Source organism: Talpa europaea, assembly GCF_964194135.1.
Source record: "Talpa europaea genome assembly, chromosome: 12".
NCBI classification, from domain to species: domain Eukaryota; kingdom Metazoa; phylum Chordata; class Mammalia; order Eulipotyphla; family Talpidae; genus Talpa; species Talpa europaea.
Window position 1 is genome coordinate 47,499,416 of NC_140079.1, and position 17,371 is coordinate 47,516,786.

Here is a 17,371-nt window from a genome sequence, read left to right on the forward strand (position 1 = left end):
AAGCAACTGCTCTCTAGCTGTAAGTCATATAGATAGAGGCGACAGGCCGGTACCAAGGACTGTTAGCTGACCTAGGTAGTTGTTTAGGCTGAAATAATGCGTCTAAGTTTTAATTATCTATTAACTTTTAAGATCCTTTCTTTTCTTAAGAACACGTCGGTGACAAAATGTCTATGGGAAAGGAATGTACTGATTGTCTTGTTTTGCTTCTATGCATATGATGATGTAATCCCATCGCTTGCCTTAACGTATAAATAAAGACCCACTGAGACCCTCAGCAGGAGATGCTTGCACCAAAATAAGAGTGTTTTGTGTCAGCTTTCCCTCCACTTCCTTTCAGCCCTTAAGAAAGTTTCGCCTAGGCGGTCTCATCCCTTCAGGGACACCTGACCCGACATTTTGCCAAAAGCTGGTCTCCAGCAGCTACCTCCTAGCTCCTTGGCACAAAGAGCAGAAACTCTCACTCCACCTCCATCTTGGAAGTTTCTCAGATTAAACATACATATTTATTCCCAGTTTCACGTGCCTATGTAGCCATTTTGAACAAAAGGAGGCTTGTCATAACACACAAATCCTCCATCAAACACGGCAAGGAGGGCCTCCCCGGTGGCGCAGCGGTTGAGCGCTGGTTTGCGAAGCTGCCCGCGGCCTCTGCGGCGCCGGTTCGATCCCCGGCTGCTCCCCGGCCACCGGAGGAGGGTCCCACATGGCGCATAGACCTCTCCTGCCGCCCGCTGCTCCCCTCAGCAGTGTACTTCGGTCCTTCTGCCTGCTCCGCTCCCCGCTCTGGCTCTGGTGAATTCTCTCACCCTCCCGTGCTTCTGACTGTACCCAGTGCATGTATAAACAAAAACAAACAAATAAAATAAATAAATAAAAACATGCCTCTATAAAAAAAAAAAACAAAAAAAAACACGGCAAGGAAATTTCGCCACACCTCAAGGCAGCGCAGCTTCCCAAAAAACATGTTGTCATACCCTGCCAAGGACACCAAAAAATATGACTCCTTAATTGCATGAGAAACTGACCAACTGACCAGGCAGCTAACCAAGCAGCACAAGGGTCCTGACAGGTGGGGCTTGTCCTGGCACCTGGCAATGCAGAAAAACAGCTATCACACTATTATGAGGAAGAGGGAAAACAGGTCAGTGCCCTAACTCTAGAAAACTGGTATGCCAGGCAAAGGGCCAATAGCTAATCCCCAAAGGCATCCAGGGGCACCACCAGGCCACCCACTTGGGGTATAATGCCCTCTGGACCCTGGTAAAATCCAACCACACAGGAAAGGTCCTCCAGTGGGCAGTCGAGGAATGGAGAGTCAATGGGCTCTCCAGGGCCCGAGATGAAGGGCCTGTGACCTCTGTTAGGAACAATCCTGAAGGACACCATCATCCACCCCTTGTCACAACCTGTGCAGTGAAGAGGGGCATATCCAGGAGAAGATTTTACCCAAATGCCTCTCTATCAGAAGCATAAACATCTCCGAGTATTTACAGACACCTTCACAGGACGGATTAAGGGCTTCCCTATTAGACAGAAAGAGCCTCTGAGGTTCTGCTCTGAGGTAGCAAAGGCCCCTTGAATGGGCTTCTGAACCCTCCAAAGTGATGTTGGACCATCCTCACCGCTCAAGTGACTCAACAGATAGCCAAGGCTTCAAACACAAATACTATTTACATTCTGCCTGGCGCTCTCAATCCTCTGAAAAGGTTGAAAAGGCACATCCCATTATAAAGAGGCATCTAGCTAAACTTTGGTAGGGAACCAAAGAGCGCTGGCTAACTGTACTCTTGGTGGGCCTATTTTTTTTTTAATATTTATTTATTTATATAAGAACTGGGGTACAGATCAGAGGCACGGGAGGGTGAGAAATTCACCAGAGACAGAGAAAGGAGAAGAACAGGCAGACAGACTGAAGACAGTGCTGAGGGGAGCAGCGGGCAAGGCAGGAGATGTCTGCCACGCCATGTGGGTTTCTCCCTGGCCAGCCAGGAATCAAACCCATGCTACAGAGGCTACAGACAGCTTCACAGTGCTGCGCTCAACCCGCTGCGCCACCGGGGAGGCCCTCTTGGTAGGCCTCTTAAAGACTTGCATAAAGGGGCCTCCCTGGTGGCCTAGGGATTAAGTCTCAGTGCTTCCACCTCCAAGGCCCACCCCAACCCAGAGAGCTACCCACATGGTGCAGCAGACCTCTCCTGTCTCACCCGCTGCTTCCCTCAGCAATGGATTTTAGTCAATCCGCCTGTTCTGTTCCCCACTCTGCCTCTGGTGAATCCTCTCACCCCACCCCACACCTCTGGCCTGTACCCCCGCTGGTGATGCAAGGGGTTAAGATGCAACCTATGAAGCTATCCACGGCCTCTGCAGCACAAGTTCGATCCCCCGCCAGGGAGCTGCCTACATAGTGCAGCAGACCTCTCCTGATTTGCCCGCTGCTCCCTTCAGCAGTGTATTTCAGTCAGTCTGCCTGTTCTGTTCCCCACTCTGTCTCTGGTGAATCCTCTCACCCCCCCTCCCCCGCCCCGTACCTCTGGCTTCTACCCCAGTTTTTGTATGCATAAATAAATAAATCTTTAAAATAAATAAATAGGGCCTCCCCGGTGGCGCAGCGGTTGAGCGCTGGGTTGCGAAGCTGCCGGCAGCTTCTTCAGCGCCGGTTCAATCCCCGGCTGCTCCCCGGCCACCAGAGGAGGGTCCCACATGGCGCGCTAGACCTCTCCTGCCGCCCACTGCTCCCCTCAGCAGTGTACTTCGGTCCTTCTGCCTGCTCTGCTCCCTGCTCTGGCTCTGGTGAATTCTCTCACCCTCCCGCGCTTCTGACTGTACCCAGTGCTTGTATAAATAAATAAAAATAAATCTTTAAATAAATAAACAAATAAATAAATAAATATTAAAAAAATAAAATAAAAGACTTGCATAGACACTAGAAAGGACATAAGTTAAATCCTTTTGAGATTACATATGGAAGGCCTTTCATAATCTCAAACCTGAGTACCACTGTGTCCTGAGCACAGCTCTGTTGACCCATGTCATTAGTTTAGGACTGGTCCACACATTACCGGTTCAGTATGAAAATGTGGTGTTTCCTGAGCCTGACTCTCAATAACCAGGCTCCTTGACAGCTGTCAACCCAGGTGACTGGGTCTACCTTAACACTGGGAAAGCCAACAGCCAACCAACTGAGCCCAAAATGGAAAGGGTCCTTTAGAGTCATTCCAAGCACCCCTCAGCAGTCAAACTAGCTAGACACCCCAGCTGGGTCCACCTGCCTCAAACAAAATTGGCTTCTCAGGTTCCTTCACAGGCACCCCTGGGGTGCAGGAACAGTATTCCTGTAAATCTGTTCATGTCCTACAGTACCTCTTCAAAAGACAACCAAAGAGAACTGCTGACCACAATTCAAGCAACAGCCATTCAGAAAATGAGTGAGGGGCAATCCAGGCCTTAAATTGGACTGCCACACCATTTCTTTTATCTTCCTTTAATGTCCACCCCTCCCCCCCTCCTGTTAATAGGTCCCTTGAAAAGTTCTACCATGAGTTTCCTCCCAATAGTTCAAGTACTTCTTATCCATATCTCCCCATGGGGGCAAGAGATCCTACACTCAGGATCTGGCTAAAATAGTACAAAAGTATCTTAGTGAGACCAACTGTTGGATACACATAAACTCCCAAGTAACAGGAGTGGTTACCCCTGCTCCTGCCCAGTGGTAGGTAATCACTCCAGTAGAACTTCACCTCAAAGTCTACTCACAGACACCCCAATGAGCACATAAATGAGTAGTCTCAAGTTCCTTTTTCCCACCGCCCTTGACACAGACCCTACTCTGGCTCAAGCACTGCTATTCACTGGAGTTCACACTAGTTCCTAACACCACTTATCCCAGCCACCCCTCCCCAACAGCATGGACAGCACACCAGTGAGAAGCCCAGTAGCATCTCTCTGTGGACATTGTTCTGGATTAAATCATCCAAGAACTATGCCTGTGCTCACTGGTCAGAGGCTTTCCACAACCTGGATAAACAGATCCTGAACGGGGGCCTCCCTGGTGGCGCAGGTGGTTGAGCGCAGTGCTGTGAAGCTGTCTGCAGCCTCTGCAGTGCTGGTTCGATCCCCGCCGGCCTGAGAGCAGCCCACATGGCGAGCAGACTGCTCCTGTCTTGCCCGCTGCTCCCCTCAGCAGTGTATTTCAGTCAGTCTGCCTGTTCTGCTCCCCACTCTGTCTCTGGTAAATTCTCTCACCCTCCCACGCATCTGGCCTGTACCCGGCTCTTATATAAATAAAATAAATCTTTAAAAAAAAAAAAACAGATCCTGAACTTAGATACTCCTTGGCACCAGACTATATCACACAGCCTCCCAGTTCTGTTCCGGATGCCTTCGCACCAGAAGGGTGGGCCCCCAGGAAGGTGCCAGTCTTACCTTGTCTAGCCCTCCCCCAAGAGCAAGTTCTTCTTTTACCCTGCCCACAACTCTCCCTTTACTGAATACACCAGTTCTAATGTTCCCCAAATAAATCAAAACCACACCAATCCCCTAATGGCAATGACCATGGCCATGAGCCACAATGAACTGTTTGCATTTTTTAAAACCCAGCAGCACAATTGGGGAATGGGAGGGCAAAAAGGTTGATTCCATGTCCCTGGCAGTTGTGGAACTCTTTGCCACTCTCCCTCCTGAAAGCGGTCTATGTGTCCTTTGCAACACTTCAGCTTATCAAACTCTTCCCCTACCATGGACAGACCTCTGCTCCCTAGGGTTCACTAACCACCAGAGGAGCATCAGGGAAGGGAGCGAGTCCATGCCCCTTCCCCTAGTCCATCCTGTGTTCTCCTCATACACATAGGGCGGCTGTCCTGGCTCCTCTCCTTGTGGCCCTATGAGTCTCGGCAGGTGTGGCCACTAGACCCACCAGTATCACCCTTAATATCGAATTTTCCAAAGATCTCACTCAGGCCCTCGACAATATAGCTGAAACCCTATAGGGTCTAACAACAGATTGACTACCTATGGGGAATGTTTTTGCAAGATTGCAGGGTCTTGGATCTACCTACTGCTGCCCAACGGGGAACACGCCTTTATCTATATGAGGAATGTTACTATGTTAACCAGAGTAAATAGGTAATTCCAACATTAGAAAATTTCAAGAACAAGCTACCAGACTTAGAGAAAAGCCTCTCTTCTAGGCGGTGGATTGGAGAGGGTGATTGTCAATAGGGCTCTCCCATGGATATTGCCCTTCCTAGGGCCTTTAGCTACTAAATATCTTTTTTTTTTAAATATTTATTTATTTTTTTATACAAGCACTGGGTACAGTCAGAAGCACAGGAGGGTGAGAGAATTCACCAGAGCCAGAGGGGAGAGCAAAGCAGGCAGACTGACGAAGTACACTGCTGAGGGGAGCAGCGGATGGCAGGAGAGGTCTGCACGCCATGTGGGACCCTCGCCCAGCAGCCAGGGATCAAACTGGCGCTGCGGAGGCTGCGGGCAGCTTCGCAACCCAGCACTCAACCGCTGCGCCACTGGGGAGGCCCAAGCTACTAAATTTCTTACCCTCCTGTATGGACCTTGTATACTCAATCTCATTATTACATTTTTCTCCTCTCATTTAGAGGCCATTAAACTCCAACTATGCCCCCGAGAGGGACAACAACCAGCCCAAACACCTCACCCCTTGAGCTGCACCTATAAAACCAGCAGAGAAAAATCAACCATCACCCAGTTTAGGGCTATCATTAAAGAGACCATAACCCAGGCCCCTTAGGCAGGGACAACTCTATGCCCTGTTTCATCCTGAAGCAATTATAGAGGACTGCCTCAACTCCTCACGTGATTTTGAGCCAAATACAGCCAGAAGTAGGTTGATGGAAGTTTAGAATAGAAAATGTAAGGTAAAGGTTCACAAGGCCAGAACTAGAAGTGGGGGCAGAGATAATTAACAAGTCGTTAAACCAACCATGGAAGTTTCACAAGTCCAGAAACTGGAGGTGAGAGTAGAGATCATTAACTAGTCGTTAAACCAACCACGTTAAACCACCCATGGAAGTTTTGCAAGTCTAGGACCTGGAGGCAGGGGTAGAGATTATTAACCAGTCCTTACAGAAAACCAACCTATTCCCAAAGTGAAGCATTCCACCAAAAACAATATATAAGGTCACCCCGGCTTTTTAAGTAACATAGTTCTTGTCCTAAAGACTGCCCATTTGTGTGTATACAACACAAGTTTTTCTTAATAAACTTGCTACTGAACTGAGATCTTACTACTGAACAAAAGCCCCCAGTCATTACCCAATATCTCAAAAGAATGTTCCCCATAATGGCCACTGGAGTTTGACATTATCTTTGGTTAAACTGACCCATTTAGTTAATAATGTGCATAAAAAGGGACCATCATTTTTGTACATAAAACTCACTGGTGTCTGAGGAGGGACAACTTGTGTATTTAGAAGATTGGTATCTATAATACCAATCTTTAAAAAAAGATTGGGGGGGGGATCTATAATCTTAACTTCAAAGTCCAGAAAAACAAACAAGTGTTTACCCAAAGGATAATGTCTTCAAAAAAAACCCATCCCAAATGAAGTGAGAATGCAAGAGACTTACCCAACCTTAAGGAAAGAGACCATTCCTTGGAGCAAGAGAACAAAGCCAATGAGTACCATCCTTGGTTCAGGGGATCATTACTTCCTCAGGGGTTCCACTCCTTTGGATTCTGTAACAAGGTAATCCTCAGAGAAAGGGGAGGTTCCACTTTCACTGCCACACCCTAAGAAAGGGTGGGGCTGAGCAGGGAGAAGAAGCTAGAGAAGATTGGGAGAAGGAAGGAAGAAGATCAAGAAGGAGATCTGGAGGAGGCACATGGAACAAAGAGACATGTGAAGAAGCTGTGCTTGCTTCCTGGCCTTGGACTTGCAGCAGGGTCTTGGAGCACATGGAAGGAGACACTTGAAAGAAAGAGAGATGTGGGTGAGAGACCCACGGAGAAGCTGACAATGGCAGCCTTTATCTTGACTTGGGTTTTGATTTTGTTCTTTTCCTTCCAGTCTTGCCTGGCCACTTCTATCTCTTTCCTATGGGTCCCCACCAGAAGATGCCTTAGACTTGTGACAAACATTTGTGCCTCCATGATCCTGCTTCAGGCCAATCCTGTTTGGCTGGGCATTTTTACCAAAGAGGGGATGGGTCATTTCGGGTATTTAATTGAAATCTATTTTATCTATTTTTTCCCTTCTCTTCATTACACACTAATTGTATTAAAGTTATTTTCTATTAAAGGTCTTAAACACTAGAGCATGTTCCGTCTTGATGCTGTGAATAGCAGAACCTATTTAGAGCAGGCAGGTTTGGGGTCCTGAGGTACACCTCACTCTGTAAAATTCCAATTCTGACTGTATGAAATGTCAAAGTTAAGATGAAACTAGGTGTTTAGTGAATCAAAGTGAGTTTACTTGTGCATAGTAAATGAACTGCAACTAAGAACAAGCAAACCACAGGCAAGTCCAAGGAGACAAAAGGAAGACTTGCTTTTACTTGGTTTTAGGTGGAAACTGGGGAGGGCTGTTTTGAACTAAAGTTTCCTGAAGAAGACCCAAAGTTCAGTGATGTGGGATTTTTTTCATTGCCAGTGGATAAGAAGGAATTCTTTCTTCTTCCTGCTGGGGTCTGTGAGTGAGACCCCGCCTTTCAAACCTTCCTGACTCTATTTTGATTTAGGTTTCCTTCTGTCATTTCCACAGGGTTAAGAGGCGTCGTCCAGGCTCTCCCCTACTTGACTACACCGCTCTGGATCACGTATGAAGTCACGGCCACCATCTTTCATTCGGGCGGCTGTCATCTTGGTAAAGGCAATGTTGTAGATTGCTTCCTTCCCCTCCTGGCTCGCCAATATCTGAAGTGCGAGCAGGGGACAAGGGTTTATAAAATATATCAGCTTCTTGTAGAGAAAAGGAAATGGCTGACGACTTTGACTTGGGCCAGGGGTCTCAGTCGGTCTTGCCTTTACCTTGATGGCTACGGCGCCTAAACGTAAGCAGCGTGCGCCTCCAGGAGCTTGGTGCGCACGCGCCACAATGTCGTCACGGACGCGCGACCTGGCCGGCGCTGGAGGAAGGAGGTAGGAGCACCCCGGCGCGGGCGGAGCCCGGGTGCGGGGGGCGGGGTGCGGGTAGACCCGGAGGGGGCGCCTTGGCTGGGATCACCCTTCTTGGAGGGATGGAGCTGGGGTTCTCGGAGACTGGGGCGCTTCCGGGACCCAATGTTCACGGCTTGTGTTGGGGCTGTGCCCATTTCCCGGAGCTAATGACAGGTCCAGAGTGAAGGCGTCGCGTTCGAGGCCGCCCAACTCCTACCCTGCCCCTGAGCGGCCTCCAGTCTTGGGCTTTACAGAGCTGGGTACTAAGGTCCCCATCTCACGCACCCGGACGATGGTCTGAGGAGGGGGGGAGCCCAATAGAATTCACTGGAGAACTTCTTAGAGGAGGCACGGTTGAGCTTCATCTTCTATCTTGCTATTACTAGTACATCCAGTAAATCACTTGGGGCTTGATTCCCTCCTAGAGGTACCACCTGCCCAGCCAGAACCACTTTCCGTACCCCCACGTGAATCCTCAGCTTCTGTGAACCCTCCCCACCCCCAATCTCATCATCCCCATAGTGCTTTGACATGCAGATCTACCTGTTCTGCTCTAACGCCCCTCCCTTCATCCTGGAAGTAAATCTCTTTCCAACTTGCCTCCTGCCTACTCTTGGGGGCTAAGATCATCCAGTTCCATTAAGTCTTTTCTTAGATGTCTGCTTTAGAAAGCTGTTTCACACTCTTCCTTCTCCAGGTTATGTTTCCTAGTGCCCTGCAGGTCCCCTTTGCAACTGATTGGGTGTTGTTACACCCAATCACACCTGTTGTCTGTCTCCCATTCAGTCTCAGAGTCCCAGGTAGGCAGGAAGGCCCTTATTGCTGCCTCTTTCCTGGTCCTACATATGCTAGGTGCTCAGTTCATTTTCTTGAATGACAAAGTGTGTGTGTGTGTGTGTGTGTGTGTGTGTGTGTGTGTGTGTGTGTGAAGAAAAGTTGTCTGTATCAGCTCTGGCTGCCATAACAAAATGTCACAGAATGAGTGGCTTAAGCAACAGCGATTTGTTTGCTCATAGTTTTGGAACCTGGAAGTCCAAGATGAAGGTGCCTATTTGATTCCAGATGAGCTTCTTCTCGACTTGCGGAATGCCACCTTTCTCAGTGTTCCCACATGTGGTGGGGAGAGAGAGCCCTGTCTTTTGCTCTTCTTATAAGGGCACCAACTCTATTAGATTAGGGCCCCACCCATCTCACCTCACAACCTTTATCACCTCTTCATGGGCCCTGTTTACAAATACAGTCATACTAAGGGTTAGGTATTCTACATGAGAATTTTGGAGGGATATAAACATTTAGTCACTGTGTCCCAGCCTAAAGAAGGGGTCTAAAAAGATCTTTAAACCTTTGGGATGGGATTGGAGGTTCCTGAGCAACAGGATATGGGAAGAGGGAATGCTGGGGCAGAGTCCCTGTGGGTGGCCAGGGTTTTCACAGGAGGAGGGGGCAAAGTAGTATGTGTCAAGGGAGGCAAAGGCTGCAGAAACTGAAAAGGAAGGTGAGAATGGAGAGAATAGAAGCTGAATTTGGACACAACACAAAGTATAAAATAAATAGTGAGGGGCCCCTAGGAATAGACAATGTTCATTCATTTGCTCAAAACAGTTATTGAGCTCCTACTATGCTGGGCTTAGGGGACACAACAATAACCAAAGCAGTCCTGGCCTTGTGCTCACAAAACTTCCAGCCTGTTGGGGAAGGCATACATTGGTGAATTATAAATGAACAGAAGATACCAACCCAGATAAGTGCCTCAAAGAGAAGTTTGTGCTCTGAAAGCCAGGGAGAGCTTCCTGGAAGTGACAACAGTAAGGGGGGCCATGAAGTTTAAACAGGAGTTGAATAGGCAAAAAGGGTAACATAGAGCCTCCAGATGAAAGGCCCAGTAAGTGAAGGGTCCTGGGGTGGGAACCTGTTTCATATGATTGAAAAATGCCAAGGATACTGGTGCAGCTGTTGAATGAGTAAGGGAGAGGCAGAGAGATGAGGGCTAGGGGTTTCCTTATTTGTACTTGAACTGTGATATCCCCAAATATACCTCTTGGCACCCTCATGGGGAGTGCAGTGCACTTCTTGATTCAGTGCTTGAATCAATGCTTGATTTAGGGGGCCAAGAGAAGCTGGGAGAAATGTGGGATCAGGCCAGCATATCCAACCCTTGGTGGCAGTCCCCGCACCCTGTGAAGGGAAGAACCAGACTGGACCCCACATCTCAGATGAGTAGGCTCAAGAGGAGCACCTTGCCACAACTGCAGAGCCAGAACTCAACTCTGAGTCTCCTGGGTCCAATGATCGCCCCCATTTTTCCTTGCTCTGCCCAAAGAGGAGCCACCTCTCATTTCGAGAAGGGTCCCCATGGCATCAGAATCCTGATGTACACCAGTGTCCCTGAAGGCTCAGCAGGACACTGGACCAGAGCAACAGTTAGACGGAGAGACTGCACCTGGCTTCTCTGCTCACCCGCTCTGTGGCTCCGGGCATGTCATTTATCCTCTCAAAGCCTCAAGTTCCTCACCTATAAAATGGGGATAAAATTGCTATCCTTTTCTGCTGCCCAGGGATGAAATGTTCCTGCACTCTCCCTCCTCCCTCCTCTCCCCCCACAGTCTGCTGAGGGATGCCCAAGAAGTTCCAGGGTGAGAACACCAAGTCGGCAGCGGCCCGGGCACGGAGGGCTGAGGCCAAGGCAGCAGCTGATGCCAAGAAGCAAAAGGAGCTGGAGGATGCCTACTGGAAGGACGAGGACAAACACGTCATGAGGAAGGAGCAGCGAAAGGTAAGTGGGCCTGGATGTGCACTGGCAGGTGAGGCTGGCAGTTGGAAAGCGGTAGAAGGTGCCAGGAGGCCCCTGTGATGGAGGCACAGCAATGTCTCATTCAAAGGTGGTTGCCAGGGATTGTTTCTTACCAGAAGTGATTCTTCCCCAGAGGACACATGGAGATGTCTGGAGACAGCTTTGGCATCTAGTGGGTGGAGCCAGGCATGCTGCCTAACACCCTATAGTGCACAGAGGGCCCCACCCCAGAGAATGAGCTGACCCCAGATGCCACCAATACTGTTGCTAAGAAGTGACAGATCCCCCTGAGCCAGACCACAGGCTCTTTTGGGCTTTTATAAAAACACAGAAGTGAGCAGGGACAACTGTCTGTTCTCTAATGGGCTCCATGCAAGACCAACAGTGGGGGCCTCCCTGGTGGCACAAGGGTTTAAGCATAGCACTGTGAGGCTAACCGCAGTCTCCGCAGCATGGGTTAGATACAGGGCCAGCCAGGGAGCTACCCTCATGGCGCAGCAGACCTCTCCTGTCTCGCCTGCTGCCCCCCTCAGCAGTGTATTTCAGTCAGTCTGCCTGTTCTGTTCCCCACTCTGTCTGGTGAATCCGCTCACCCCACCTCACCCCCGCCCCACACCTCTGGCCTACACCCCAGCTCTTGTATACATAAATAAATAAATCTTTAAAAAAAAAAAAAAAAAAAAGACCAACAGTAGGGGCTTAATTGGTGCCAGGGCAAGGGTTAGGGCTGGTGCTCATCTGCTTAATCCAGTAGGTGGTGCCAGAGACCCATGTAAGGCCAAGCTCCTGTTTCATTGATTAGTCACTGGCCCCTGGTGGAAATCGGGGAACCCCTTCCCCAGCCAGGGCAGAGAAAAGGCTTTGTTCATTGGGAGACTGATAAAGGCAGTGAAGAATAGCGGGTGCCACTCATGCCCAGTTTGTGGACATCTGGACACTTCTTGGGGTTTTTCCCATCATTTTTCTGTGCGGGCTTGTTTTTAGTGGCAATTAAATGTCACCAGTTACCTCCTATCACTCTGCTTCCCATGTTGCATTGAAAGCTTTAAATTTTCTTTCTTAAATATAAGACCTCACATGAATCGCCATGTCACCCTTGCACAGAGATCACGCAAATCTCTGTTTCATTCCAGTTGTATATAGTAGACATGCTACTGAAGCACTTAAGTTTTCCTTCTGATGTGGACCCATGAGCAACATGGACTTGAACTGCGGTAGTCTGCTAATAGCCAGATTTTTTTCAATATAGTTAGTCCTCCCTACCCTTAGGTTCAGCGTTCACAGATTCAAGCCAATCTGTAGGTGGGTGTTGGTTGGTTGAATCCGTGGATGTGGAACCCAAGGATAGGGGTGGCCCACAATAAGGGACTTAGAGCATCCATGGGTTTTGGTATGATAGGGTATGTGTGTCTGTATTCTGAGATGAATACCCTGCAGACACCAAGGAAAAACTTACAGTTAAGCTTTAGCGGTGTCAAAAATTTTATGTACTTTTTGATCATGCAGGGGTTACATTGGCAGTCCTAACCCCCACGTTGTTCAAGGGTCAACTGTAGAGGAAAATTGAAAACCCAAAAGGAAAACCAGTGTCCATCAGAGATTTATTATCCAGACAAAAAGGTCAGAGGCTGTCTGACAGTCCTGGGGCAGCAGCCCAACCCTCAGGAGGCCTAGCTTGCTCTGCTCTTGGGCCATGCATCATTTCCAGCCACTAGGGAGACACTGAGGCACAGAGAAGGCAAGGAGCACAGGTTGCAGGGCTATGAGCTGGGGCTGGAACCTGGCTGGTCGCCACTGAAACCAGAAATCCACCTTCTGTTTTGTTAGGTTTGGGTACACACAGGTAGGACTGTAGATCTAGAGCATTTGCCTGACTGTTCACCTGTGTAGCATACACCTGGAAGGATGGATAAAGCAGAGGTCAGGTGGTCTCTCAAAGCCTCCTGATCTTGTTGCTATAGCACTGAAGCCACCATCTGCCAAGTAGCTGTAGCTGCATTCCCACAAAACTACCAAGGCAGAGGACTATAGTTTGCCAACCCTGCTCTCAGCCATTCCCAGCTCCCAACCTTTTCCAGGAAGTCCCCCTCCTGACTGTTCTGTGTGGGCAGCCTAGGTTCTTCTTCCTGTTATGTGGTGTTCTGGGGTCTGACCACCCACTTGCTAATGGGCACATGGGCCCACATTGACAAGGCTTACCTGGACCCTCTTTCCTTGAGGGAGCTACTTTAAGATTTTTTTTCTATGAAAAAAGGAAATCCATACTTGCTCTAAAACACTAAGAAGACATGTGACACAAAGGCTTTTCTCACCAACCTACCCCCATATACTTGGTTAAATGGGCCCCCCCAGCCAGGTCTTTCTCAGCCACTGGCATCAGCTACCAGATGGAAGTTGACCTTTGTCTCCACTTGGTCTATATTCAGCAACATGGCGATGAATACCTGAGTCTAAATTCCATCTCATTTACAAAGCTCGTTGTTGATGGTTCTAGAATATTCCACCAAGTGGACCCACCCTTCCCTCATTGGTTGCCAACAGATGCAAATTGCATTTTTAAAAAATTGCAAGTGACTTAAAAAAAATTTTGTTGAATGTCAAAGTATAAATGCTAACAATCCCTTCTCAGCCCCACATCCCTAGAGACTAATGCTAATGGCCACGTGCTATATGTCCTTCCTGAGTTACTGAGTTTTCCAGAACTTATTCATTCATTCATCACACTTTCACCAAGCATCTGTTGTGGGCTGGGTGCCAGAAGGCAGCCTTTCAGAACCCAGACCAGTTCCTTCCTGCTTCCTGCCTCTGAACATGAGGCGTTCCACAGTGGGCAGAGAGTTCCAGCCGGATATGCCCTGTAACCAATGGGGAAACTGGGGCTCCAAGCATAATGGCCTGCCCCAGGTGGCCCTGCTATAGCACTTAGCCCCTGCACTCAAACAACCTTGACCTTTACCTCTCTCCCCCGCCCCCATTTCCTGCCATGCAGACTGGGTGGAGGTCAGAGGCCTTAGGGTCATGGGGAGGGGTGCGGAGGGGCGGGCTGGAGGTGGATTGCAGGCACAGAGACTATCCCAGGTGTGAGGCAGTTATAGGCAGTGGGTGGGAGGTGGTGGGTTAGCCTATGACCAAACCACACTATAAATGAAGCAGAACCTCACTGTGTGCCCTGGAGAGTAGGAAGGGCAGTGGCCAAAGTCACAACCTGAAGGCCATCTGTCCCCTCCTCCAGCTAACATCAGGACTTTCTTGAGGAACCAATATAGGATCATCTCCAGCCCCTGTGACACACAGCTGTGGACACTCAGTGTCTCCCCCAGTGTTTCCTGGCCTTAAGGGCAGAACCCCATCCTAAGCACACTGGGTCCAAGCCTTCCTATGGCTCCTGTCACCTTTGGAATCAAGCACAAACCTTCTGGTTAGCCTGGTCCTACCCCTTCCCCATCTCTTCTCCCTCCTTAATCTCCAGTCCAGATATACCAGCATCCTAGTCCCTTTCTATATCACACTAAGTGGGTCCTGCCTCAGGGCCTTTGCACCTGAGACTCTCTTGTCCTGTCCCCCGGCTCTCTTGGGACTTATTTCTCTAGCCCAGGTGTCATTTTCCCTAGGGGAGCCACCCACCCCCCTGCCCTTGCCGAGGATCCCTGTTATTCTCATGGTCAAGTAGGATGGGAGCCCTGGGGTAGCCCATTCTGTTCCCAGCTGTATCCCCTGCACTCAGCACAGGATCTAGCACACAGGAGGGCCACAGTCCGTGTTGGTTGAGATGAAAATCCGGACTCTGTGAGAGAAATGGAGGCTCAAATCCCACACTCCCACCCCGCTTCTCCCTCCAGGAGGAGAAGGAGAAGCGGCGCTTGGAGCAACTGGAACGCAAGAAGGAGACACAGCGCCTGCTGGAGGAGGAAGACTCCAAGCTCAAGGGTGGCAAGGCCCCCCGGGTAGCAGCACCCAGCAAGGTCACCCGTGCCCAGATAGAGGAGACGCTCCGCCGAGACCATCCCCACAAGGAAGCACCGGACCCAGGTGGGATTTCGCCCTACTCTGGAGCCTCCCTTTGATCCACTAAAGGATGAATAGCAGGGCTGACCCCTGGACTGAGTCCAGGTGCCTTTCCCACCCCCAGAGAAGGTGCCAGGGTTCTGCGTGGCCCATGGCAGTTCTGCGGTGCCCTGGCAGGCCAAGCTCTAAGCACAGACAGCATAGGCCACACACATGGATACTTCTCTACTCTGTACCCACCCACAGCTTGTGTGTCCTGGGGCCCCTCGGGTATTAATGGGGTGTCCCAAGGCTGAGGATACAATAGCCATAGATACAATAGAGGGCAAGGCACCTCTCTATGAGCTCATTTACAGAGAAGTTCAGATCATGGTTCAGCCTGGGCAGGGGACTGGACAATGGGAGGTCAGGAGGGACAGGTCTGTACAAGGAGGTGGGAGGGGTTCCTAGCCCAAATTGAGTTTCTGTCCTCCCCCATTATTCTTTACCTGCCTGTTCCTTCCCTCCCCTTGCTTATTCCCTAACTCTGCATTTCTCTCATTTCCCTGGAACTCTGCATCTCTGCTTATCCCTCACTGTCTCGCCCACCTGCTGCCCACAGCTGAAAAAGCCAAGAGTCACCTGGAGGTGCCGCTGGAAGAGAACGTGAACCGCCGTGTGCCCGAGGAGGGCAGCGTGGAGGCACGCACCATAGAGGATGCCATTGCAGTGCTCAGGTGGGGCGGGGCCTGGACTCCACCCTGGGCCTTGGGGGGGAGGCTTGAGCCTAAGAGGTGGACTTGGCCTTCAGGGAAGGCACAGCAGGCACTGGGGCAGGGCTTTCCCTGGGGGCTGGATCTTTTGCCTGAGTGGGTTGCTGGGTGGGTAGAGCCATCGGTTTCCCTCTAATACCTGTGTCCACCCCTAGCATGACGGAGGAGGCTGACCGGCACCCTGAGCGCCGCATGAGGGCAGCCTTCACTGCCTTTGAAGAGGCGCAGTTGCCCCGTCTTAAACAAGAGAACCCCAACATGCGTCTGTCACAGCTGAAGCAGCTGCTCAAAAAGGAGTGGCTGCGCTCACCGGACAACCCCATGAACCAGAGGGCCGTGCCCTTCAACGCCCCCAAGTGAGCCTGGAAATGGGGTAGCCATTCCATGGGGAGTCAGGGTCATGACCCTCTACGCCTTCCCGCCAGGTCAGCTCCGATGGTTGCAGAGAAGGTGAGCCATGGCGCCTTGTCATAGGAGCTAGGTGGCATCATTGGCTGTGCACGCCTCTTGCCAGGTGGTCCCTGCCCCCAGTAACACCCACTCCCATTTCCTGTACATGTGGAGTCCGGGACTGAGTACCCAATAAAGTTGGACAGTGAGGCAGTGTGTGCACTTGAAGTCTATGCGAGTGGGTAGGTGGGGGACGAAGGACAAAACACACAAGGACCAAGACCTGAAAAGACAAGGGCCCTGAGAGTGTTGCCCTCACTCAACCCAAGTGCTGTGCCAGGATCATCCTACAGCACCCTCTCCTGGCCGGACCACTTGTTTCTTGAGGGGCCTATACCACTACCCCACCTATACCCCATTATTGCTGGGATCCTACAAGGGGGTGACTCAGAAATATATAGCCCATGCAGCACTTCAGGAGAGAGCTGGAGGTGGCTTGTTGGCATACTGAGATTCTGGTTCAGAGTCAGCAGGAGTCTTAACCAGCTACCAGTTCACATCCTGTGCTTGGTGTCAGGAAAGATGGGTTGTTCTACTGTTAGTCCAATGTGGGAGGCATCTGGGCTAAGTCCTGGGCAGGTTTCTTGGGTGATTTCTTCATAGTGGGCCTTAGGAGATGAATCAGATTCCATTACAAGTGGGCACTGGATAGGCAAAGGCCTGGAGGCTGGAAGGAGCAAGTGGATTTGGGCAGGAATAAATGTTACATCAGCTGCATATCTTGGAACACTGGCCAGGACTTTAACCTGGTTTGACTTCATGGAGCTTAACTGACCTTAGTGGATCAGAGAAAGAAGGTGGCTAGGTCCACATTTGGGAATGGGGTCAAAGGGTTTGCTAGTCGCTGCTATGGCTTTCACTCAAGTGATACTCCTACACCCTTAAAGCTGACCCTCCCTGAACCCCAGCCCTGCCTGCCTCTAGCTGTCAGCTTCTCCAACAGTAGGCTCATTATTCAGGGCCTCTGCCCTGTTGACTCTCCTGCCAAGAAGGCTATTCTTCCAGAGCTTCAGTCTCAGAACCAGGTTCCCAGGATGTCTCCAATCCTGAGGGATCAGAGTAGGCCAAAGGGTCCTGGGCTTTTCTCTGAGATAAGGAGGTAGAGAGTTTCACAAAGGAAGGACCTGGAAGGGTGCATAGGAGTTTTCCATACAGAAAAATAAATGCTGTGCAATGGCCCTCCTGTTTCAGGAAGGGGGTGCCACTAAAATTGGGTATAGCTGAGATGTCACATGGAAG

The 17,371-nt window shown here is 50.1% G+C and overlaps 1 protein-coding gene across 1 annotated transcript; it reads left to right on the forward strand.

Moving 5' to 3' along the window:
• Window positions 1-8,100: 8,100 nt before the first annotated feature.
• CCDC124 (coiled-coil domain containing 124) lies at window positions 8,101-16,202 on the forward strand. The gene is made up of 5 exons (XM_084251504.1): window positions 8,101-8,116; window positions 10,738-10,907; window positions 14,765-14,954; window positions 15,532-15,646; window positions 15,838-16,202. The coding sequence occupies exons 2-5, from the start codon at window positions 10,749-10,751 to the stop codon at window positions 16,040-16,042; spliced, it is 669 nt and encodes a 222-aa protein (XP_084107630.1). The 5' UTR covers window positions 8,101-8,116; window positions 10,738-10,748; the 3' UTR covers window positions 16,043-16,202.
• The last annotated feature ends 1,169 nt before the right edge of the window (window positions 16,203-17,371 follow it).

Excerpts from the sequence above, each read along its gene's own strand:
- CCDC124 (XM_084251504.1), top strand. The coding sequence starts at position 10,749 with ATGCCCAAGAAGTTCCAGGGTGAGAACACCAAGTCGGCAGCGGCCCGG. Across the intron at positions 10,908-14,764 it reads TGAGGAAGGAGCAGCGAAAG|GAGGAGAAGGAGAAGCGGCG; the intron begins GTAAGTGGGCCT and ends TTCTCCCTCCAG. Across the intron at positions 15,647-15,837 it reads GATGCCATTGCAGTGCTCAG|CATGACGGAGGAGGCTGACC; the intron begins GTGGGGCGGGGC and ends GTCCACCCCTAG.